Source organism: Equus asinus, chromosome 2 (genome assembly GCF_041296235.1).
Source record: "Equus asinus isolate D_3611 breed Donkey chromosome 2, EquAss-T2T_v2, whole genome shotgun sequence".
Taxonomy (NCBI): domain Eukaryota; kingdom Metazoa; phylum Chordata; class Mammalia; order Perissodactyla; family Equidae; genus Equus; species Equus asinus.
The window spans coordinates 99,836,320-99,861,114 of NC_091791.1; the positions used below are offsets into that span (position 1 = coordinate 99,836,320).

General features: G+C 48.3%; 2 protein-coding genes across 6 annotated transcripts in view; both read right to left on the reverse strand.

The window, feature by feature from the left end:
- Positions 1-3,330, reverse strand: part of PRC1 (protein regulator of cytokinesis 1) — a 29,105-nt gene extending 25,775 nt beyond the window's left edge. For all 5 annotated transcript variants that reach the window (XM_044761104.2, XM_044761111.2, XM_044761097.2 and 2 more), the window contains exon 1: positions 3,148-3,330. In XM_044761104.2, coding sequence (XP_044617039.1) covers positions 3,148-3,158 — 11 coding nt within the window. In that variant the 5' untranslated portion in view covers positions 3,159-3,330. The remainder of the gene's footprint in view (positions 1-3,147) is intronic.
- A 3,122-nt stretch (positions 3,331-6,452) lies between these two features.
- Positions 6,453-24,795, reverse strand: VPS33B (VPS33B late endosome and lysosome associated). The gene is made up of 23 exons (XM_014842589.3): positions 24,295-24,795; positions 20,757-20,837; positions 20,338-20,399; positions 18,756-18,805; positions 18,492-18,559; positions 14,997-15,042; positions 13,851-13,945; positions 13,447-13,551; positions 12,933-13,029; positions 12,633-12,710; positions 12,357-12,430; positions 11,985-12,071; positions 11,702-11,792; positions 11,407-11,481; positions 11,083-11,147; positions 10,903-10,957; positions 9,628-9,674; positions 8,918-9,050; positions 8,215-8,288; positions 7,625-7,726; positions 7,360-7,435; positions 7,136-7,252; positions 6,453-6,824 (listed from the first exon to the last, which is right to left on the reverse strand). Exons 1-23 carry the CDS (start codon positions 24,388-24,390, stop codon positions 6,745-6,747), a joined length of 1,854 nt encoding a protein of 617 aa, XP_014698075.1. The 5' UTR covers positions 24,391-24,795; the 3' UTR covers positions 6,453-6,744.

Genomic DNA, 24,795 nt, shown 5'->3' on the forward strand with positions numbered 1-24,795 from the left:
CCTTTTTCTCCCCAAAAGCCCCCGGTACATAGTTGTATATTTTAGTTGTGGGTCCTTCTAGTCGTGCCATGTGGGATGCTGCCTCAGCGTGGCCTGATGAGTGGTGCTGTGTCCGTGCCCAGGATCTGAACCAGTGAAACCCTGGGCCGGCAAAGTGGAACACGTGAACTTAATCACTCAGCCATGGGGCCGACCCCATAAAGCATTATTTTTTAAAATCTGACACATAATTTGAAGTTTTCTAAATCTGTGACTTTGTTGAAAAACTTAGATATATTTACTAATTAATTTAATCAAACAAATTACTTCTACAAACTAAAATGATATGATTGGGACAAATGTATAGACCTCAAATCCAATTAAAATCAAGACAAGTATCTGCATAGCGAATGGACTGCTACACATTTAAAGGGTCCTCTGAACTCCAGTAGATGGGCCACTAACAAAAAGCAGTATGCACATAATTTGTTACAAAGAAAAAGTTAACCATCCCTTGGAGCTGATTACTTTAACAAATCTTATTTGGCCTGTTGGAGGATAGGTGTTTGGAATTACCAATCTTCTAGTTAGAGACAGTTCTCATGAGTACCATTTTCAAAGAATTAAAAACTAAAATGTTCCACTCTTCACAACATTCAAACTGTATGAACTTAATTCCTATATCATCCTAACACCTCTTTCTTACATTCCCACCATTAGCCTACTCTCAAATGACAGCCAGAATCTCACTCCTCCCCGCACCTGGCGGTAGCCGCCCTGGTCCAGGTCATCGCCATCACCTCTTGCCTGTACTGCAGTGGCCTTTCACTGGTCTCGCTACTTCTGCCTTGGCCTCCTTGAGCTTGCTGTCAACAGAGGAGTTGACACCCTATCTTCTTGAGAATCCTCCGGTGATTGCCCGTCTGCCTGTACAGAGGCCTCTGGAGCCCTGTTTCAGTACTCCAGTCACAACGGACTCCTTTGCTCTTTTTGGAACCTACGAGGCACTCTCCTACCTCAGGCGCTGGCATTTGGTGTTTGCTCTACCTAGAACCCTCTTCCCCACGTCCACACTCATCCCCTCACCTCCTTTATGTCTTTGCTAAGATCACCTTCTCAGGGAGGCCTTTGAAACTGCCATTCCCCTTTCCTACACCTTCAGTACTCTTTATCCCCTCTCTCTGCTTGATTTCTCTCCACAGCACTTATTACCATTAATGTAAGATTTGCTTATTTATTACCTTTCTTCCGCTATTAGAATGTAAACTCCAAAAGGGCAAGGATGTCAGTTTCGTTCACTGCTGAATCCCCTCCCTATACTTGGCATGGCACCTTATATACATTAAACATTCAAGAACTTTTTTTGAGTAAAATAACTTGACAATTCAAAAAAGTTGTATGATCATAAGATGCGTCAGCACAATCACGGTGAATAATTACCATGGTACATATACTGTCTTGCTAAATGGTTTCAGGTAGTTCCCAAAAAGGTGCAAATTTGAGACTTTTTTCTTATAATACATCACTGGAAAACTGAGGGTGCTTACAATACTGCCCAAGACACAAAGGTTGTAAAAAGGACCAATTTTCCCAGTCTCTTGAACCTGTCACTGGGCTGGAAAAGCTCTCAAATGGTCCTCTAAATGATTTCCAACCTTCGTGCAGCATTCACTGATCCACTGTCCTATTTTCTCCTAAACAGCCCTCCAGAGAAGGAGCTTTGTTAAGCCTCATGTGTGCAATCTGTCTGAAGAATCAATAACCAATAGTTAATTCAGCGACCAATCTGATAACCATGATATTTCTCAGGTCTATTTCTCATAGTCCTTTCTTTTTTTTTTTTAACGATTTTATTTTTCCTTTTTCACCCAAAGTGCCCTGGTACAGACTTGTGTATTTTTAGTTGTGGGTCCTTCTAGTTGTGGCATGTGGGATGCTGCCTCAGCATGGCCTGATGAGTGGTGCTGGGTCCACACCCAGGATTCGAACTGGCGAAACCCTGGGCCGCTGAAGCAGCGCGCGTGAACTTAACCACTCAGCCACGGGGCTGGCTCCTTATAGTCCTTTCTAAATATAAACACCTGAAATCCAGATTACCCAAAAGTCTGGTTTTGTTCGTAGAGTAATCCCAGTGGCTGTTTTAAAGCCTAATTATATCTGTTGATCTACTGGTAACCCTTTCTCCCCATTCATTCACTGTCTTGAAAGTAGAAGATGCCTGAACAATCCTAAAACTGTTAATGAACTTGAATTTGGACTAAGAGTTTCCTGTAAGATGTCGTCTAAGGTTTTACTCGTCCTCAGAACGCATCATTACCTTAAACGCACGGCAGCTTAAATACGCTGTCCTTTAGATAATAAGATATTGTAACCCACAACCTGATACCGTTGTTTTTCCAACGGTACCAGCCATCTTCTACCCAATTCCCATCCTCCCGAAGGTGAGCATTTGGAGAAGAACGGTCTGAATCCCTAATCATGAGAGACGATGACCCTTACAAAACCATAAGGCAGTCGGTTTGGCCAATAACTACAAATTCTTCAGTAATGAATCATCACAAGTCTTCACCCACCACTTTCAGAAAATAAGGTTAACGTGTGTATCACTCTTAACACACAAGTCCTCTGCACCGATATTCTTATTTCAGAGGCGAGGAGACTGACGTTCAACATCTTGCCCAAAGTCACCGTGCTGGTGAGTGACAGTCCGGTCGCGATATCAAGTCAGACACTCCCCCAGCGCCACCCGGGGAGCTGTTAAAACGCCTTATTAGGACTTTCTTAACTTGCAAGGAGACCAGGCTCTTTCCCAGTCAAGGGAAACGTTACCACTGCAGCCCGGATACGTCGAAAAACAACGATAATAATAAAGGCTCACGGCTGTATTTAGAGAAACGAGAAGCCCCGACATGAAGCCTCCGCACTTAGAGGAGGCCGGCGGGGCCAAGCAGCAGCACCTGAGGCTCAGCGCGGGCCCCGAGGCCGCCTGGCCGCCTGGCCTCCACGTCCGGGAGTCGGGGCCTGCGGGAGCCCGGCCCGGCCTCCGCCCCGCTCCCCGGCCTCGCTCCGACGCGGGCTGACAGGACACCCCAGCCCCGGCCGGGGGCCTCTCGGACCCCGCACCGCTGACGGGCGTCGCTCCCTCCCGCGTCCCGCCGCTCCCCGCACCTTCTCCTCATGGCGGACGCTCCGAGCAGCCTGCGTCGAGGCCCCCGACCTGCTCCACGCGGGCCCGAGCGCGACAACCAGCCACAGACACCGGCGACCTCACTCCGGGTCGCAGCTCCGCGAGCCGTTAGGCCCCCGCGGAATTTCAAACGGAGCCCGCAGGCGGAGCCGCTGCTCGATTGGTGGACCGCCCCGTCGCTCCTCGCCAGGCCCCGCCCCACCCCGCCCCCGGCGGCGCGTCGCGTCGCGAGTGCGCACTCAGGTCCCAGAGCGCCCGGGGGCGGGGCGGGGCTCGTGCGCGGGCGGGGGCTGTGGGCGCCGTCTGTGCGTGCGCCGGGCCGCGCCCGAGCGATGCTGTTGGGCGGCTCTTTCCTGCAGCCCGGAGGGACGTTACCCCGCCCCGCCCCGCCTGGGCGCGACTTGGTTCGAAGCGCTCGCCGCCGTCCGGGACTGCCCGACCTCCCCGGCGCGAAAGCCGCGTCGCTGCCGCAGCCCCGGGCGGCAGGCGCGGGCTTAGTAGGAAAGCCTGGCGCCTTAACTTGTCTCCTCGCTCATCAGGTCGCGAGCCTGGGACTGATCTTCGTGGCTGTCTTCCCAGATGTAGGAGACCATCCCCTCCAGGGGAAGGGAAGGAACGGAACCCTGCTTGCGGCCTGGTGCCTTTCCGGACAGTGATCCCATTTAATCTCGACCACAATCCTGTTAGCCGAGTATTAGCGCCATTTTACAGAGGAGAGACCTCTCTCAAAAATGCTTGAGTGACTTGCCCGAGGGGCACGGTTGGTAAATAAATGGAGATCACCTGGGCGTGGTTTTCCTGTAAATTACATGGGTTTATGTAATTGTTATATGAAAATTTGTGCGTGTGTGTGTGAAGAAGATTGTTGCCGAGCTAACATCTGTACCCGTCCTCTATTTTGGATATGGGACACGCTGCCACAGCTTGCCCTTATGAGCGGGGCCTCGGTCCACACTGGGGATCTGAACCCATAAATCCTGGGCCACAGAAGGGAGTGCCCAAACTTAACCACTACACCCCCGCTAGCCCCTAAAAGTTTAGAATTCAAAATCGACATCAAAATAATTTTGTACCCTTTTTTCACCGAACATATTCTACATCTCTAAATGCTTATATACTTTTTTTTCAGTGATTCATGGTTGCGTAATGTCCTGAGTGTGTAGATATCTCAATAATGCAACTATTTTGCTATTGATGCAGATATAGATCGTAATTTTTACAAATAAATGTCTTCATACATAAATCTTTGGGTCTTGCATTATTTTCCTATAGTTGATTCCTAGAAGTGCACTTACTGAATGCTCCTTTTCCAGGGGCTTTCCCCACCAAGAACCCCACTGAAGAGAACCCCCTCTTACCCTCAGCAGGCAGAAGACTACTGGCCTTTTAAACCCCTTTGCTAGTTTCACATGCAAAAAGTGGCATTTCCGTGTTTGATTCGCACTTGCTTGATTACAACTGAAATAGCACATTTTCCGCAGTTGTATTGGCCACCTGTAACTTCGGTGAATTCTCTTGTCTTTTCCATGAAGAAAAAGTGAAGGATGCTTGTTTGCTTCACCTTCAGGACCATGTTTTTTTCCATTTTTAGAAGAACTTCATTGTGCTTGCAGCATCCTCTAGCTTGTCAGCAGTGTGCCAAACATTTCCACCACTAATATGGTGGACCGCAGGCACCACTTTTTAAATTGAATTGCATTCTTTGTTGATTAACTTGAGAGTTTTTCAGAAAGCTTCAGACATTTGTGATCTTCACACATGTCCCCAGGGCCAGCATTGCAAGTATCCAGAGATAAAACAATTTTGCTCTCGTGTCCTTTACGCTGTAGTTCTGAAGCTGACACAGTCATAGCATCATTGGAAGATAACCATTCAGAGCAGGTACTCAGCATGTCAAACACTGCGTAATGTGTGTATATGACCCTTTTACAGGGTCATGTTGTATTTCTATTGGACAGCGTTGTTCTAGAATGTAAATGCAATGCATTGCCACCGTTTATTCACTTGGCCATAGAATCTTTTTCTGACTGCCACATATTCTTAATACAAACTGAGAGCCCTGTCAGTAGTGTCTTTGATCTTACACTCTAGCTTGACATAGCACTGTCAAAATTCTAGCTAGATACTTGAAGTATGCATTTTCTTTGGAATATGCACTGATACAGCATTATCATTCTTCTATGGAAAGAATACTCTTGATGATCAGACAACAAAGGTTTGGATCTTTCTTTTGATAACTCTCAGCACTGTGGATTGAGGAAGAGATGGGAGGCAGAGCAACTGGGAGGGTCAGTATTGCAAAAACCGGTAAGTACCTCTGCCATGGGGATGGTGAGGAGAGGATGAACCAGAAGCATTTAGAAATAATGGGTAGGGGGACCAGCTGAACGTGGGGCATAAAAAGAAAAAACCTGAGGTCAAGGATATAATTTCTTGCAAGAACAAAACTTGAGTAGATGATGAGAATGTCAATTAAGGGAATAAAGGAAGAGGAGTAGGTTTAGGGATTCAAAGTGGGGACAGGAGGTTTGAGTTGAGAGTTTATTTTAGACGTGGAGTCTGAAGTGCCTGTGGAACACCCAGGTTGGAAATGCTAGTGTGAAGCTCGGCAGTGAGACAAAAGCTTGGGATCTGGAAGTAGATGACAAGGACAGAGAGAGGGGAGGTGTCAACAAATGTGGAGAGGCAGAGAGGAGTAATCACAGGGGACAGAAGTACAACCTAGGATCCTGTAGGAGGACAAAAAAAAGTGTCATGGTAGCTGAATACGAGAATTTCAAGAAGGAAAGGTGGTTATCAGTGAGATGAAGTTAGAAGAAGACTGAAAAGAGACCACTAGTAGATGTGGTTATAGTTCACAATTTTTAAAAGGTAAAGCAAGAGAGAGAGGCCACTAGCATCAGCAATTAGGGGGGCACTGGTGACCCTTACAAGAGCACCGTTTGCTGATGCCTGAAATTGCCCTAACAGTGGGGACGGTCTTTCACTCTGCAATAAGAAACAAACGCTTAAAATTAATGTGTCTCCTTAAGTTAAAACAATAAAACTCATTTTTCTAAAGTAGAATGAGTCAAGAATTTTAGAATTGGAAGGGTGCTCACTGATCCTCTACCTAATCCATCCCCTCCTTTTATGGCTGGGGAATCTCTGGTACAGGGCAGGTTTCAAGGAGGAACCAGACCAGGCGCAGAGCCACCAGAGTGCAGGCCACAGCACACACGGAGACCTGTGTAAAGCCCCTGTGCTTCAAAGCTGGACGTGCGCGTCCAGAAGTAAACATCCCACATTTGAGAGTAGAGGCTTTATTTACAATGATACTCAAACAGGATTTAGCAAAAGATGCCTCTTCTTCCTTGTCTTATCAGCATGGGCTGTCCTTCATAAACAAAAAAGAGAAATATCCTGGGGGCAGCAAGTGAACTCTCCTCAGATATGTTCTCTAAGTCCCAAATAAGTTCCGTGCTGCCCAGCTCTTAGTAGAGTAGCTGGCAGAGACTTTGTTAGCAGCTGGGAGCCAGACTCCTGCATCCCACTGGGGAACGTGTCCTGGGAAGACTTCAACATTGGCAGGGAAACCTTCAGGCTTTCACCTCACTCATGGCCTCCATAAGGCGAGCGCTGTTTGTGACTGCTGTCGTCAGAAAAATGAACCGGTACCCTAAGGAGTCAAAAGCACCAGCGTACGTGACTAAGAGTAGATCACAGGCCCCCAACACTAGCATATCAAGCCCCTCCAGTCCCACAGCCCTGGCTGGATCAGAGCACCAGTTTACAGACATACATGTAGCCATACCATGCTGTTGGGCACAACGACTTGACAAGCTTGGTGAAACTGGGCTCCCTGCTATTCAGCTCACAGCAAGACTACAGCCAGTGGTACCCAGAGGCCAGCAGAGAAGCCTTCGTGAGTGCTGGCCTGTGTCCCCTGGATCCCATGAGGCCTGTTCTCAGCTTTCTGCTCTCTCTTACCTTTTTCTCTACCCAGGAACCGGAGGGCTGAGATCTCAGAGAACGTGCAGCCACCTAAGAACACCACCAAGATGAGGCGCAGGGACTCGCTGGAGGCCTTGTCTTCCTTGGTCATGTCTGCGAAGACGAGACCAGACTCAGCTCTTCACTGGCATGGGAGTACTGGGCGATGCACCCAGCCCTCCTGTCGTTCCACCGTGCCCCCACCTGTCAATGCCACGCACCTGTGAATGCCAGCTCACTGCAGTTGAGCAGCCGCACCACTTCGTCCAGACCCTGCCAGCTTCGCCGCTCCAGCACCTGGGAAGGCGAAAGCACTGGTTTCAAGTCTAAGACTGTATCCGGCTTAGGAAAGGGAGGTCGCAGCAGCCAGGCTGTCACGTTTCTTGCTAGTTACTAGGGTAGTTAAAAATTGGGATAGGCCAGGGACCAAGAGAAAGCAGAGAGAGTGATGTAAGAATGGGAGCGATGGGAGTCACCTGTTCTCACCTGCTCAATGATTCGGCAGCTAAGGGGCACGTAAGCACCACTGAAGACATATGCCATGTCCCGCGGCACTTTCAGATCATACTCGCCATCCACACGTGGGATCTAGAGGGCAAAGGGGCCTACATGAGGCAAGTAACAACTCATCTCTCCTGTGCTTTACTCTATATCCCAAAGAACATTTCTTATTTCAACTGAAGGGAGAACTAGCAAGAGCCCTGAAAAAAAACGACTCCAGAACCAAAGATGAAGGCTTCTGTTCAGTACCCGCCAACTCTCTTGAATGAGTCCCCATGCTCCCTATTGAAGGGCTGGAGGGAAGGGTGGCCCTTGGCTGGCCCCTCAGCGACACGGGACACGTATGTCACTGAAGCAGCACTCAGCCTACTCTCTGGCATTGGTAAGTGCTTGTAACATGTTTATTAAATGAATGAGTCTTTGTGTCATCTCATTATTAAATTAAGCTCATGCTATAACGCTACCAAATGAAAGGATCTTTATAAAAAAAAAACGACAAAAAGGTTTTGTGGATTCAAAGTGCTCCACAAAGGGCTGAACCCGCTGCCTCCCCTAGCCATCTCGGTTCCACATACCAAATTCAGCTTCTTGCTGATGGCACGAAAATTGCTCCTCTTGGCCAGAGAACTGAAAGCATCAGTAATCTTTCCTGGGGAAGAAATCTGTGCTAGGTTTCATCTAAGGTCTAGGGATTCATGACACTGCCAGAGGCGACACCATTCATGAAATGACAGGACCGCCTCTTCTCAAATAGCAGGACCTATCACATCTGAAGACCCCCCGCAAAGCTGTTCACCTACAATTCCCTGGAACTGATCAAGACATTCACCACCCTTCTACCCACCCCAAGTCTTCCCCGCCTTCAGGGTACCAACTATTCACAAAATGTGATCTACAGGATGACCCTCGTTTACTGGTTAAGTGTGTGGGCTCTGGAGTCCATGTGACCTAGGTTCAATTCTAACTTACTAACTGAGGGACCTTGAACAAGTCACTAACCCTCTAAGCCTCAGTTTCCTCATCTGTAAAATGGAGATAATAAAACTTACCTTTGCGAGGATTAAGAGAAAAACTGTATCTAAAGGGCTAGCACATGCTTAAGTGTTCAGTAAATGGAAACTGCTCTTACTAGCCGGAGTAGCAGTAGTAAGGGTAGTAACAGGAAGGAACCCCATTCTCCTTCCCAGCTCTCTCTCTCTCCCCCAGGGTGCTCTGCCTGTTGAGAGAAGCGGGAACAACAGCCGAGGAGGGGAGGGGTTACCTGTGCTCCCTGCTCACCTGCAGCCTTGTCCGTCACCAGCTTGCTCACTTTGCTCTCTACAGCTGTGAGGGTGTCCCCCGGGGCCTGCTCTGTCAGGAGCCCAGCGCGCCGCAGGTTGGAGAAGGTCAGCAGGTGCTCAGGGCCGTAGCTCTGAAGAAAAGGCAATTTGGCTATTAACTGAGTGCCCCCCAAGGATCCTGCACTGTGAAGTAACAGAGAGGGAGGGAGAGGGGGATTATGCAGTCTGCGCCCAAAGAGCTCACACTGTCTGTGTGAAGGACTTTCATGTCAGAAATAACCAAACACCAAACAAAGAATAAAAGCAGTACGAAACTACTACAGAACAGAGAAAGCTACTGACATGAGGATGGTGGGGAAGGCTTCACAGATGAGGAAGGACCTGGAAGGAAAGCTGTATCACTGCCTCGCAAGGAGCTAAAGTGAGGGAGAGTCCCAGGGTCACCATCTGGGTCCAACATCTAAATTGTTCAAACTTTCTCAGCACCGGCCACCCACATGGGAGGGGAGCAGAGTGAAATAGGGCTGTGGGAAGGGTCTCTGCAATGCTGAAAGCTGACTCTCCCTCGGACCTCTAAGAGGGAGACCAGATGGGAACAGGATGATGACGGGGACAGGAAAGGGGCCGTTTCTTCCCTTCCCTCTTTCAAAAATGTCCAGTGACCTCCCTCTACCAAGATCCTTCAAGAATACACTCTCCTGGCCTTACCTGCAGGTACTGAGTTTTCAGGGATCGGTAATCCTTAGGGATCAATCCTGAGGGTAAGGAAGATATAGGTTCATGGGAACTGGTTGACGAGCCAGTTGTGGTGTCCTAAAATGGCCAAACCAACCAACCCTCTTCTCCCTCCAACAAAACCTTAATGAGATGGAAGGATTCAGTAAATGATGTTAACCCTGCCTCCTACACAGTTGACTCTGGACTGACTCCTAAATTCAAGCTTGCCTATGGAAAGGGAAAGCCTGGTTCTGCAAGTTCCAAGGAAGAGCCCTGAACCACAAGGGTGCTGAGGAAGGGACCCTGCAACGACTGCTGATCTGCAGTGGGGCTGGGGTGGCACGCAGCAGGAGGAGGAGAAGGGACTTCCTGTGCCTTTCTTCCTGCCTATGTGCCGGGTCTACTGGGAACTGCTTTATGGCTCTTGAGGAATAGAAATAGTGTTCATATGAGTTCCAAAAGTGCAGTCTGGGATGTTTTTCTCCACAGAGGTAAGAAGAAATGGGCTTCCAACTACAATAAAGGAGATTTAGAATAAGCAAACTACTTCTCTGGGTAGAAAGCAACCTTAAAGAATATTCACCAACTGCAAGACTTCAACAGTAAAAACAAGTTCCCATAAAAGGTTGCAGAATCTGGGTTTTTAAAACGTTTATGCAGGGCTGGCCCCATGGCCCAGTGGTTAAGTTCTTGTGCTCCGCTTCCACAGCCCACGGCTTCCCTGGTTCAGGTCCTGGGTGCAGACACAGCACCACTCATCAAGCCATGCTGAGGCGGCATCCCACATGCCACAACTAGAAGGACCCACAACTAAAAATGTACAAGTATGTACTGGGGGACTTTGGGGAGAAAAAGGAAAAATAAAATCTTTGGGGGAAAAGAAAATAAATTTTAAAAAATGGTTATGAAATTGGTTAGCAGTCCCATTTTCCTGGACTCTATCTTTATTATGAAATCTTGTTGACAGTAGGAAGCCAGATAGAATGATGAGAGAAAGGCCACTCAGCTTACCCCTCTGCAGTCCTAAGATGTGGCAGGCCCTGTTTGGGGTGCCTGGATGTGCTCCTGCTTAGGGCTGGGACAGTAAATTACCCCACGACCTGGGGATATTTTGTCCGCCAAAAAACTCCTTTATTTTACAGGGGAAAGAATTCACAAAATTACAGGGAAACGTTCTGTCTGCTAAGATATTTATGTCTGCCTTTCAAAATGACTTCTATCCCTGAGGGAGAGGCTTCAGTCTGAATCTCTGATCCTGAGACTCACCATTCTCAGTGATGGACAAAAGGCACATGAGGCGAAGGCTTTCTATAGGTGACACCTGCACAGGAAGAAAAAGCCAAGGAGAATTCGAGTTTCATAACGCACATTCTTCTCTTCCCTTCCTCCTGCTGGAGGCCGGCCCCACCTCTAAACACCTTCCCAACACCCCGCTCTCCTGCTCACCTGCCGGTCTATGTGCTCTTCAATGTAGCTGGTGCTCTCCCGGATGTTGAAGCCCTCCAGCAGTGCTGTGAGTAATCAGAGGACAGTCTGTTACTGGGCAGCAGCTCAGCTGTTGCCATCTATGCTAATAGGCGTCTGTCTCCCCATCTCTTTCTCCATCCTTAGGGTGGGTTAAGGGAACCCCAGGACTTCTGGCAGGAACCAGCATTCCACACAGCCAGCCTCAGCTGGAAAGAGCCAGAGAGCATCTGTTCAGGATGGGAGGGGGCCGGGGGGCAGGGAAGCAGAAGCACAAGAAGTAACGGAGCAAGGCTGCTGCAGTACCGTGCTCGGTCTTGATGAGCTCCTGGAAGTCCTGCTTGGTTTTCTTCTTCATGATGGATTCACAGGCCCCAATATCTGCAGACAGGGTGAAAAGGGAGCTGACATATTCCTGGTTCTAGAAGGATATCCTTTCATCATTCAGAAGCATAAAAACCTCTGAAAGCAAAACACAGAAGCTCTTCTTCCCATTTTAGACCAAATAAGATCATCATTTGGCAGATGAACAGGGATCTCCTCTCAGGAGGCAATGCTCCTCTGTGGCTTTCCCCTCACCCTCCCCTAAGCTGAAACTTACGGAGACTCAGCAGGCGGTGCTCCTGTTTCAGTCCCTTGAGCTCCTGGGACACGAAGTTCTTCATCTGTTTGATGTCCATGCCCCTCCGGCGCTGTGGGGAAGTCCCCACAACGTCAGCCTCTCCCTGCCCTCAGACAGGAGAAACCACTACACTCCCTCAGTTGCCACCCATCCAAGAGAAAAGACAGGGGGCCTGCTGTAGAACAGAAGGGGAGTCAAAGGGCAGCAGCCTTGGGAAGCCACTGAGGAAACAAAACAGAGGAGCCCAGGCTTGGAGCCTCACATCATACTGGGCCTGCAAGTTCCGGGCCTTCTGGCTCAAAAAGCCGAAGACATTGGAGAAGTGCTCGTTACGAATCTCATTAAACACCTGTGAGGGGAATAAGACAGGAACAACTTACTACACAGAACTGTAACTTGTACCTTCCTGCCTCACCAGTGTAACGACAGCACAGGAGGAGCGCTCGGCCATTCTAACAAAAGTACAAAGAACGCTGAGCGGGTACTGATAAGTCTACGTCAAATCCCTGCCGCGTGCTCTGGGACGCGCTCTTCACCCACCGGCATCCCTCTCTCCTGTGGACTCAGCCTCCCCTCCCAGCCTCACGGGAGCAGTGGCCCTGGGGAAATCCACTGCCAGCACCCACACCCTCACCTTGTCCTCAGCATTGAGTAGCACCTTCAGGCTCTTGTCAGAAGATGTGACTTCTGGGCCAAAGTCGACACTCCCTTTGAGAGCAGAGGGGACAGCTATGAGGATCTCCAATGAGGCCTTCCTTCTCCAACACTCTCCTGAACTGCCATTAAAGGTCCCCTAAACTATTTGGAAGCCAGGAGGTTGCTCAGAGTCTGGGTCTCTCCCACAAGCAGGGGCCCACTGCGGGAGGCCCAGGGGCTGATGACCACCTCCATCTTGCAAGATGCCACTTACCACACTTGATGCGAAAGGTGTCATCCACCAGGCCCTCGTAAACCACCTGGGAGCAAAGTGCCGTCACAAAGTCCATGTCTGAAACCAAGATCCCCGACCATGAGGGTCCTCCCCGATGCAGCCTTCTACCCAATTTGCTCAGTATCAGTTCAAAGGCCTTCTAAAGGGTCCAAGGCCCATGCTCCAAATAACGCCGGCATTCACAGCCCCAACTTGAGGATCCTAACTGTGCCACCCCATTTTCCATATTCCCATGTCTTCTAGGGTCCAAAGATGAAGGGAGTGCAGAGCATAATTTACCTCTATCCAGCAAAAAGATATGTCCAATTTCTGGCCTTCGGCCCTTGGTTTCACCATCCTCCTCATCCTCCAGTTTCCTCCACAATTCATATGACATCTGCCAGGACCCAAGACATTCTCAGTCTCATGTCCAGGTCCCTACTGCAGCCCCACACCTACAGAAGCCAACCCCTTTCCATGTGACACTTCTCCTTGACCCCACAAGGGGAGCTAATTAGTAACAATTACTGCCTATTCTACTCCTGTCTGTTGCTATCCCTCCCTGCCCCCCCATACCAGTGAAGGAGCATCTCCGTACCCAGAGATCAAAAGAGGTTCAGGAACGCTACCCAGGAGGCCCTGGCTCTTGCCTTTCTGTTAGCTGCACAAATCCTCCTCTCTGAGGAACTATTCTGGGGCAATAAAAGCAAAGTAGAGAATATACCTCATATCACAGATGCCCGTGGACAAGCCTTGGTGGGGTGAGAACAGGTGAAAGAGGGGCTAGCGGGACAACAGCACTGCTCGTGCTCACCTTGGCACATCTGCCAATCCCATAGCAGTTCGGAAAGGGTCCATAGAGAGTGCTGAGAAGATGCAAGGCCTGTGCCACCGTGTTGATCCAACGCTGATCTCCTTCCTGCGGGGACCACATGGGCCACAAAGATACGGATCAACCTAATCAACCCATCTAGAAAGTGCTGAGCCCTAGAAGCCCTGGAGGAGGAAGGCAGGGTCTGGGGAGTGCTTGAAAGAGTTCATTTTGATTGGCCCCAAAGGAAGTCCATGGACATCAATCAGTAGCACTCAGTCTCTAAATCACTATCACTCATAATAAATTATTTAAGTTGGATGAAGGTTACATCTACATGTCTAGCCCACTGGACTCCAAGTGCATCCCCACCCACTGATGCCAAGACCTAAGGACCCCGCATTTACCAGGAAGTAGTCCCTGAAAAATTCTGGTAGTTCCATGCTCAGCAGATCCACATCAAGAGGCAGCAAAGAGAAGGCCCATTCGTCACAGCTCACATCTGTGGGGACAGAGAGCATCAGCCTCCCTGCAGAGACTGCTTCCACATTAAGAGGGAAGGTCCACCACAGTCATGCAAAAAGCTCCAAGTGCCTGCCACATGCCAGGTACCGCGCTAAGCATGGGACACTCAATGAAGACACAGTTTGTGCCTGGAGGAGCTCAGTCTGGCAACAAAAGGAGACCTGAACTACAACCTGTAATACAGTGTGATAAGGGGTGTTTTTCCATCAGAGCGCCGACCAAAAATGCCCAGGAAATGAACCTTCATTGTTACATAAACACTGACGGAAGCTGCACACTGGCAGGCACTAGGGGAAGCATTAGGTGATGGTGGTGAACAAAATGGACACACTCCCAACCTTCCGGAGCTTACAATCTAGTGGGAGACAAATTCAATTATAGTTGTGCTCCAAAGAAGTCAAACAGCCGTCCATGAGCACAAATATTTCAGGGATCAACCTCAACCAGGGGTACAGGAACAACTTCCCTAAACAAGTGACACTTCGGCTTAGAATTTGAGTAAGATTTGGGTAGACAAAGATTTGTAGGGTAGAGGATATTCTACACAGCAGGAAAAGCATGTGCAAGGTCACGCAGGCTGGAAGGTAGTGAGTTAGGAGGAAGGAGTAGCACATGATGAAGCTAAGGGGCCAGACTGCAGGAGGCGCAAGAGGCCATGCTGAGGTTTCTGGGCTTCAGATTGAGCCACTGCAGGATTTTCGGCAGGGGGAGCCATGATCAGGTTTGTGCTGCACGGTGAACGGAGTGAGGAATACACAGGGGAGGGAAGGTGGTTTGTCCGTGTTGGTGTCTTGGAAGGTCAGACTAGAGCAGTTGGTGAATTCCAGCTCTAAGCCTGGCGTCCCCTTCACCCTACCCCACTAGTGCTCTAAGTGGGGTCCTACTCCCATGCCCTTCTCAGGAACCTGTCCTCCCACTAGGCCAGCAGGTCTGAGACAAGGCAAAGGAGGAGAGGGGGCAGGGGAGCAACAATTCTATCCTTCTTCTATATGTTCTCCCCCTTCCAACACACATTCACCTCCTCTCACCTCCATAGATTCCTTCTTCCTCAAGCACCATCTCACACGCATAAAACTGAAAGAGAAAAGGAAGCTCATGAGTAGCCACCCTCTTCTCCATTCCTTCTATTTCTCTGGCGTTTCTCTATACTCACGGAAGAGGACAACACTTATTGAACCCAGCGACAAAAACAAGAGAACTCAGTTCCCACTGGAATCCCTTTGTTTCCCTTTCATCCATTTTATTTATGTATTAAGTCAATTGCTTTTTTCTCCCTGAGGGAGTGGGAAAGCTTTACAAAGGAGAAGGTATTCAGCTGTCACCGAGGGCTGAGTCCCACAGGCAGAGATGGCAGGAACAGCCTGACAATGCTATAGAAACAGTGGAGGAGGAGCAGGCGGGAGGTGGAAAGCAGTGGTGTGGAGAGGGCGTCCTGGTTAGGACATGTCCATGGGACCTCTGGAGACACTGAGGGAGGTCTGGAGACACAACCTTGGGGGTCAGTGGCACATGTGTTGTATTTAAAGTGGTTGGTTTGTCCAAGAGAAAAGAACACAAAGGGAGAAGAGAGCTAAGGACAGGACTCTAGGGATCCCCAAAATTAAAGGGATGCACAGTGTGAGAGCTGGCAGAGAAGACTGAGAAATAATAGAGAGAGGAAGGAACAGGAGAAAACAGCAGCTCTAAAGGGAGGGAAGGTCAGAGATTCAAAGAAGAATGAACAACGTGTCAAATGCCAGAGAAGTAAAGCAGGACGAGCATGAAACAGACATTCTTGGATTTGACAAGAGAAGTGTTAGGGGACCAGATTAAAAGATGATGAAGGTGGAGGTGAGGAAGCAGAAGCAGCGGCAGCAGATAATTCTTCACAGAAGTCTGGCCATGAAAGAAGGGAGCCCTGACAGAGAGAAGAAAGGGGGAGAACGGTTTAGAAGGGAGGGACATGGTTGGAGACAAGAGAAAGTCTACCCGACGAAGCAAGAGTAGAGAAGGAATACAAGGACGGTGCCAAGAACAAGGGTGAACTGGCTGATCTTAGATGGGACAAGGTCACGTCTCTTCCTCCTCCAAGACAAGAGGGGAGAGGAGGTAATGAGGAAGAAAGCTGAGGGCATCCCATTGGATAATGATGACGACAATAACAGTGGATGTACATTAAGCATTTAACATGCACTAGGCATCGTTCTTAGTGTTTTACAAGGATTAAGTGTCTTAATCCTCATAAATGCTATATGTTCCTTATTTCACTATTACACAGAAGAGTCCGATTTATCCCTCACTCATTTCTGCCAGTGAAACTGAAATCTATAGGCCTACTTTTTTTTAAGGTACACTTTTTGGTGAAGAAGATTGGCCCTGGGCTAACATCTGTTGCCAATCTTCCTCTTTTGTTTTTTTTTCTCCCCAAAGTCCCAGCACATAGTTGTATATCCTGGTTGTAGGTCATTCTAGTTCTTCTATGTGGGACGCTGCCACAGCATGGCTTGATAAGCAGTGTGTGGGTTTGCGCCCAGGATCTGAGCTGGCGAACCCTGGGCTGCTGAAGCAGAGTGCATGAACTTAACCACTCAGCCATGTGCCGGCCCCTAGTATAGGCCTACTTTTAACTTTAATGCCAACTAACGGAATTCTGGAGTCCAGTTTAAAAACTGCCCATCTTCACAGTCAACAAAGAGTCTCAGGCAGAGAGAGTGATTTTCCCTTCCCTACGGCTACCAAGGGAGAGAGCTTCCTATGACATGAAATAGGCCAAAGAATTTTATTAGATGGGGTGTTATATCAAGAAAATTCATAAAAGTAACAATTTTGGTTTTGTGTGTAATATGGAGGCTTGTAGGATTATTTGAAACTGTTACCAACTTGTTCTAATCCCTGTTTAAACAAATCTGTCCTTGAAAGCGTATCTTGAAGAAAAGACTAGAGCCTCTAAAAACTAAAAATTCTTGCCATAGCTCCTTTAGTAACACTCAAAAGTAACCTTTACTGAAATGAATAGGATATTGTATGTCAATAATACTTGAATAAAAAATAAAAGTAACCTATAATTCTGATTGATTGTCTTACTCAATAATTTCTTGTCCTAGTAATAATCTTAGACTTGACATCTTTGTATTCCTAAAAAGGATAAATAGCTATAAGACTGTGCTATCAATCTTCAAACGATCTTCAAAGGAAGGTCCCTGGCTCCTTCCCCTTATTCCTTTTACATGATGAGAAAACAATTTTAGCCTATGATTCCACTAGATTTCTTTTTTGTTTTTTTTTTTTTGAGGAAGATTAGCCCTGAGCTAACATCTGCTGCCAATCCTCCTCTTTTTGCTGAGGAAGACTGGCCCTGCGCTAACATTCGTGCACATCTTCCTCTACTTTATATGTGGGACGCCTGCCACAGCATGGCTTGACAAACAGTGCATAGGTCCGCACCCAGGATCCGAACCAGCGAATCCTGGGCCACCAAAGAGGAACGTGTGAACTTAACTGCTGTGCCACCAGGCTGGCCCCTCCACTAGATTTCTTAAAAGAGACTGAAAGTTATCTCATTTAAATTAAAAGAGATAAATACTATTATCGACTCCATTTTACAGATTAGAAAGTTGAGACACAGAGCAGTCAAGTAACTTACCGAGATCACACAGGTAACAAGTGCTAAAGCAAGGATTCACATCCAGACAGTTTGACATCAGCGTCTTTAGTTTTAGCTAGTGCTTCTATTTTCTCTAGGATTTTCTTAGAAAAATTAAGAAAGAATAAACCCCTGTCCTTTCGATTTTAATTCCTGCCTGCTCTAAGTGTGGCACACACTCCTTGGTACAGCTTGACAGGCCTGCAGCTGGCAATGTCGAGGCCTGGTGTGTCATTCTTCCAATCAATGAGATTGAGGACGCACCTACGACACACCTCACTGATGCGGAGGTGAGAGAGGAGCCTGATGGAATCAAGAAGCGGATACTATAACAGATCACCAAGTACTTCCCGCAATTATTGAGGCAGACACGGAGGAGACCTGGCCTGGCTAGGCTCACTCACCGTGTGACTGTGAGATTCAACTCCCTTGTCTGCTCAAAGCTGAGGTCGAGTAAAATGGGCTCTACGGTTCCTCTTCTGTGCAAGAAAAGGCTTTTCGAAGTATGCTGGTATGAGCCGGGGAGGTGATGACTTATTGTGTTTATTATTAAAGAGATATAGGGAGACGGTCACTGAAAAGCCATAATATCCTGCGCCATTACTGTGTAGCAATTAGTGTTAGAAGGGATACAGAGCAGATTCTACTTCAGAAGTGTGAGAACCTTTCCATTTAAAGAAATCTATGTCGAGGCTGCCTCTCACGATTCTACAGTCTTTATCTGGGACAGTTTGAGGCGAGACCCTCTGCTAAACAATCAGGGCTGCATTAGTGAAAAGACAGTGACAGGCATTTTGTTCAGTTAGATATAATTTGTTAGAGGGAGATATAAACGCTGACTCCTTACCCTTTCCTAGTCCTCAATCCCATTCTACCTTATCCCACCAGGATCCAAACTCACCTTCTGAGGGCTGAAGATCACTTTGTATTTTCGAGTTCGGCCAGCCAATTTGTCAGCATTGACGAGATCTACAGACAGAAGGAATGCAGCCCAGAAAGCCCCGGGCCATCTGTTAGACCAGAAGCTGGGAAGGAGATATCCCCTAGGAGTGGTATGGCAACTCCAACAACTCTTTTCTTGTTAACGGGTCCTTAGGGCCAAGGCCCTTGACCTTGCCCTCCCTTTCCCAGGTCTTAGTTACACGCAGCACCGCAGCATACTCACTGGCAATGTATCGCATATTCTTGATGCGTGGTCTGACCAAGAAACACAATCTACGGGAGAGAAGGGGGAAAAAACAACTCTGAAGAAAAATCATGAAGTTGGTGATAGCAGCTTAGAAGAAACTGAAACAACACTAACTTTTTCTCCATTTGCCCCTGTTGACAGGCCTACTGTTCGCATCCTAGCCAAAGCTATGCCAGCTCTCTTAGCCTACCACACGCTGACCACAGCAGACTCCCTCGGTACAACAGGTAACTGCAGTGAGCTGGGGGCACTCATTGGCCCTATGGTGGACCCAGGAGCCACTGCTCTCCAATAATTTATAGTCTATTGGGCAAAATGAGATGCACATGTGTATGGAGTATATTAATAGTCAAGTGCTAAAAGACAATACAAGAAAGTAATAATCTAAAATAGTGTTTTTCATCCATTCCCAAGCCTGCAGTCTATGGTTGGTGGCTGAAGAGCGAGGAACGCATGGAGGTTTGTGAAGGCATTTAAGCAGCGACACCCCATCACAATGAACATGAAACCTATCAACTCAAAGTGTATACTGTAAATAGAAATAAACTTATATAATATTTTTAAAGAAAAAAAAACGTCAGGCCAGCCCTGGTGGCCTAATGGTTAAGTTCAATGTGCTCCACTTTGGCGGCCCAGCGTCAGTTCCCAGGCACAGACCTACACCAGTCTGTTAGCAGCCATGCTGAGCTGGCAGCCCACATACTAAAAAACAGAGGAAGATTGGCATGGATGTTAGCTCAGGGCAAATCTCCCTCAGCAAAAAAAAAAAAAAAAAAAAAAAAAATTGTCAAATTGGGGTCTATGGATGTATTCTTCACATATCCAGGAGAATTTTTTTCTCTAAGGGAAGGTGTACATTACTCAAGTTTGAGAAATATTAAAACAAAACAACACAAATCCCCAGGCAGTATGTGACTGTGTGCCAAGTGAACAGGACAAATACTGAACCCCATGGGAATCCAGAGGAGCAGAGAATCTGCCTGAACCGGAATGGCAACAGAGAGCTTCACAGAGAGGGTGGGGCTAGGCTCTGAAGACTGGGTAGTTTTTTACAAGGGCAGCAAGGACAGAAGAGAATTTCAGGAAGAGTGAATGGAGTGCTTAGAAGGGCAGAGGCACACACACATAGGTGGGAAGTGCGCGGAAGCGTGTGTCAAAAGAGGCTTGAGGGGACACGTGAGACCGGGCAGAAAGGCAGAGTGAGGCCTCACTGGAGAGAGCCTGGAATCGACGATGAGCGATCTGGGCTTTACTGCTACTGCTAAGTGATGGGAAACCTTGAAGGTTCTTGAGAAGAGCACAATGAAATATTTTTGCAAGATTAAGCAATCTGGTTAGAGATGGCAGATTGGAGTAGAGAGAAAAGAGGGCAAGGGAGGGAGAAACGGCAGAAAGGAGACCAACGAAAAGGCAAAAGCACAAGGCAGGCCTGATGTGAAAGTGCAGGGCGGTGAGTACATCGTCAACAGGGTGCCAGATCTGAGCCATGGACGGAGCAAAGGCAAACGTGCGGGACCCCTCCAGCCTGGAGCCGGGACCGGCTCTCCCAGACACTCACTGTTCACTGGAGCTCACGGCCGGCTTGCTCTCCACCTTGTAAAGCTTGTCTACTTCGTGTTGCTACAGAGAGAAGCCAACAAGACAACGGACATAAGAGTGCTGGGAAACCACGAAGCATGACAGAAAGACAGGGGACTTCTGCAAGGGCTCCTGGTTATGCTAATTCTAGGAATCAAACTGCCTCCCCAACAACCACCCCACTGAACCTGCCTCAAACTGTCAACAGAAAACCCAAAAGTAAAACAATTCAAAAACAATACAAGCAACAGCATCAATCCCCCTTTGGCCGCCCAAATAAGGCCCCCTATATTCACCCTGTAAGGGTGGTCACTCTAGTAATTTTTACTGTTCATCAAAAGAAAAACTGCTTCCTGAGCAAAGAGGGGCCTGTGTCCACCTGGGACAAGAGGCAGGTACCTTTAGGATGGAGACATTGGCAATTCGATCCAAAGGGCTCATGAGATCTGCCTCAATGAACAGGTCCTTTTTTCCTGGAAGCTGAAGGAGACACAGTATCTTGGGTCACTCATAGGTCACACAACCCACCTTGGCTGAGAGCTCCTCCAGCCATTCGTTCAGCAGAAGTCGAGCCTCTGCCCTGGAGAACATGGTCACGATTTCCTTCTATCAGGCCATGATGTGCTCAGGTGGTGGAAACTCCAGATGCTCAACATCACCTATCCCAGCACCGTAGGTGGTGCTTATCTCCACAGTCGACATTTCTCTATCTATTCACCTTTTTGTCTCTTCTGATTTTCTGTACCAGTGGAAAGATTTTTCACCTTCTTTCTAAGGTTAAGTCCTTGTCACTCAACTCTCCTACCCGCCCATGACCTTGTTCTGCACACTGCTCCTCTTCTCCACCGCCTGCTCCACGCTGCGTCCCAATAACCCCGAGCTCCTGCTGAACCAAACCAAACCCAACCAAACCCCACTGTGCATTCCTGCAACCCTGTACCTAACTGCCAAATATCCTTTTAAGCAGCATTTTTCTTCTAATTACAAAACTAACCCATGTTCAATGCAGAAAACTTAGCCCAGGACAGTCCTCGCCCACCCACCCACTCTCCTACCACACGTCCCTGTCATCTGACTCCTGCATCACCACTCCTGACGCTGCTCCCTCACCTGTCCAGAGGAAGTAGAGGTCACGCTGAGCGGCAGAGAGGGGGAAGTCGTTGAAAGTTTCCTCTCAACTAGGCCTTGACAGATGGGTGGGGTGTTGGCAAGGACATATTAAGATGGCATTCCAGCAAAGGCCAGGGAAAGAGAACAAGCTGAATGGCAAGGGCAGAACAAGCAATTCAGTTTGGCTAACGCATAAGGCTTACAGTGGTTCTCAACTAGGGATGACTTTGCCCCACAGGGGATGTGTGGCAAGGTCTGGAGACATTCTTGGTTGTCCGACTTAGGCAGGGGGTGTTACTGGCATCTAGTAGGCAGAGGTTAGGGAAGCTGCTAACCAACCCACAACACGCAGGACAGTCTCACAACAAGGAACTATCCAGCCCAAAATGTCAGTAGCACCAAGGCTGAGAAAGCTTGCTGTAGGGGAATGGTGGGAAAGAAGACTGAAACAGGTGACTGGAAATGGAGCACGAAAGGCCCCAAATGCCAAGTCAGGGAGTTTGGGGTTGATCTTCTACGGAAAAAGGAAAACCAGAAAGCTTGTGTGCACTGAAGCATCCAATTGGCTGGGCATTTTAGTTAGGTAAACCCGGGAACTGTGGGCAAAACAGACTGGAGACTGAGAAACTGGAGGCAAGGTTCTGTGGCTAATGCAGCAGTCCAAGCAGCCTAAGCCTGTGGCAATGAAACGAGGACCTGATTAAACTGGTGGTGCTGTGAACAAAAATAGCTTATTTAAGTGATACATGGAATGTGTAACAGAATTTTTTACACACTTGAAAGAAATTAATGGTGTTGGGGCCGGCCAGGTGGCACAGTGGTTAGGTTTGCACGCTCCGCTTCAGTGGCCTGGGGTTTGCAGGTTCGGATCCTGGGCACGGACCTCCCACTCATCAAGCCATGCTGTGGCTGCATCCCACATACAACATAGAGGAAGACTGGCATTGATGTTAACTCAGCAACAATCTTCCTCAAGCAAGTAGAGGAAGATAGGCAACAGATGTTAGCTCAGGGCCAATCTTCCTCACCAAAAAAAGAAAAAGAAAGAAAGAAAGAAATTAACAGTGTTAGTGCTTGTATCTTATGGTAGGATTATAAATGATTTTTTTCTTTATACTTTCCTTTACCTTCTACGTTTTCTATAATGTGTGTTATTTTATAACCACTACTTAAAAAGTCAGCTGTAAGGAAATATCCATAGGATGCAGCAACTGGTTCAGTAAGTATGAGGAGGGAAAGGAAAGCCAAAGATAATTCCGAGGTTTTAAGCATGAATAGCAGTGAATAGCATTAACAAGATTTAAGTCAAAAGAAATTAGTTTGAAGAGGATATTATTACACAGAAATCCACTTTGGCCCTGTTGAGTCATCCTTGTGGGCAGCTCTTCCTCACCTACACTCCACTTACAAGTTTCTATCCTTGGTCTCATTTACTCTTTTTCATGTGACTCTAACTTGAACTAGTGGCCTTAACTATCGTCTCTCTTCAATTCCTCAGACATTTGTTGAGTGTCTTTTATGTGAAAACCACTGTGCTACCAGCATGGGGCACAGAAAAGAGAAACAAAAATGGTCCCAGATCCCCTGAGGTTCTCCCAAGACCCCATCTTCATCCCAGCTGCAGCTCGACATTTCTATGTGCTGGATGTTACAGCAGTACTTCCTACCAGCATCTTAACCTCGCCCCATCCAAACCCAAGCTATTCAACTCCCCCCACCAAACCTGTTCCTCTTTCTAATTCTTTTTTCATTGCCATTCATTGTTCATGCAACAAATATTTATTAAGCATGTGCTATGTGCCTGACTCTAAGCTAGGTACTCACTGGGTACACAGTACTAAACAAAATAGACATATTCCTTGTCCCTAAGGACCTTCCAATCTAGTGGGGAACATGGACGTGAAATAAATAACTGAACATGTAACCCACTACAATTATTGTAACAGCATTATTTTCCTATTAAGCGAAGTCAAAAATCTCAAACTCAGCTTTGCTTCTCTCTCAACCTTCACAAGCAATCAATAAGTCTTCGAGTCTTCTTTCACCATGACTTAAAAACCCATCCCTCCCCTTCATTCCCACTGCCACTAATTTTGTGTGGGCCTTTCTTACCTTAGTCTGATCTATGGTCTCCCAACTGGACTTCTTTTTGCCCCTTTACCCCACTCCACGCATGGCTATTAGAATCACCTTCAAGTAGTGCTTCATGCCACAAACAGGGAAAAAAATCTTCAGTGGCTGCCTAACGCCTATCGTGTAACTTCTGATTGCTCTTCCCTGTACATCTTGTCCTTCCCTCATTCCTCAACTTTGCTCCTATCAATCCATCTGTCTCGAACATGCTCTGTCATCTCCAAAGAAAATATGCTTATTCTTCACGCTCCAGTTCCTCAAAATTCCTAAGTAACTCTACCAAGAAATGCTGGCTTATTCTGACTGCTTAAGGCACCCTAGCTATCACTCGTTTACCACACGATACCCTGTGTGCGGTGATCTGTGTTTCATACGGCTCCTACTGGAGGGTAAGATCCACAATCACAAAGATGTCTTAAGCACCTTTCCATCCCCAGTGATGCCTGGCACCAGTGGTGCTTCCCTTGCCTGTATGAAAAGAAGTAATTTCCACTAGCCCTCTGGCCGGGTCCCGGGCAGCTCTTATTGCCCTCTGGTTTTCCCCCGAGGGCTGCATTTCGGACCTGCCGCCGAAGCTCCTAGGACAACATCAAGGGCCAGGAACAAGATCAAGGGATCTCCGCAAACAAGAACTGTGCGTCCAGTGAGTGCTGACTGCTGACGCCCCAACGGCCCCAGGCGCGGCGGCACTGACCTGCTCCAGCAGATAGATGAGCTGGTCTCGGGCCAGCCTCTTGAGCATGGAGAAGTCAGGTAGCTCCGGGGCGTCCGGCCGATGGGGAAAAGCCATGGCAGCGGTCCCCTGAGCCGCGGGGTGGAAGAAGGCGGACGCTCCCCGCTCCGGGAAGGCCGGTGGCAGCCCAGGGTCAGCGCAGGGTGGCTCTCCCGCAGGCCTCCGAACGGACTTCCAAAGAGCCCCCGAAGGGGCCCTCGGTCCTCAGCTCTACGCTCGGATGAATGGCCACCTCCCGGCCAGACAGCCGCAGCCTCGGGGGGCCCTCGCCTCACGCCTGCAGCCGCCGTGTCCCGCCCCGCCCCTCCCCTCCCCTCCCCTCCCTGCTCCACTCTGCGGCTCAGCAGGATCTGGTCTACACCCGCAGACTTCGCGGCGTACGGGAAAACCCCATCTCCTGCCAGAGAATGAAGCGACTTCCTGGACCTCCCGGAAGTGCCGTTCACTGGTCCAGCGCTCAGC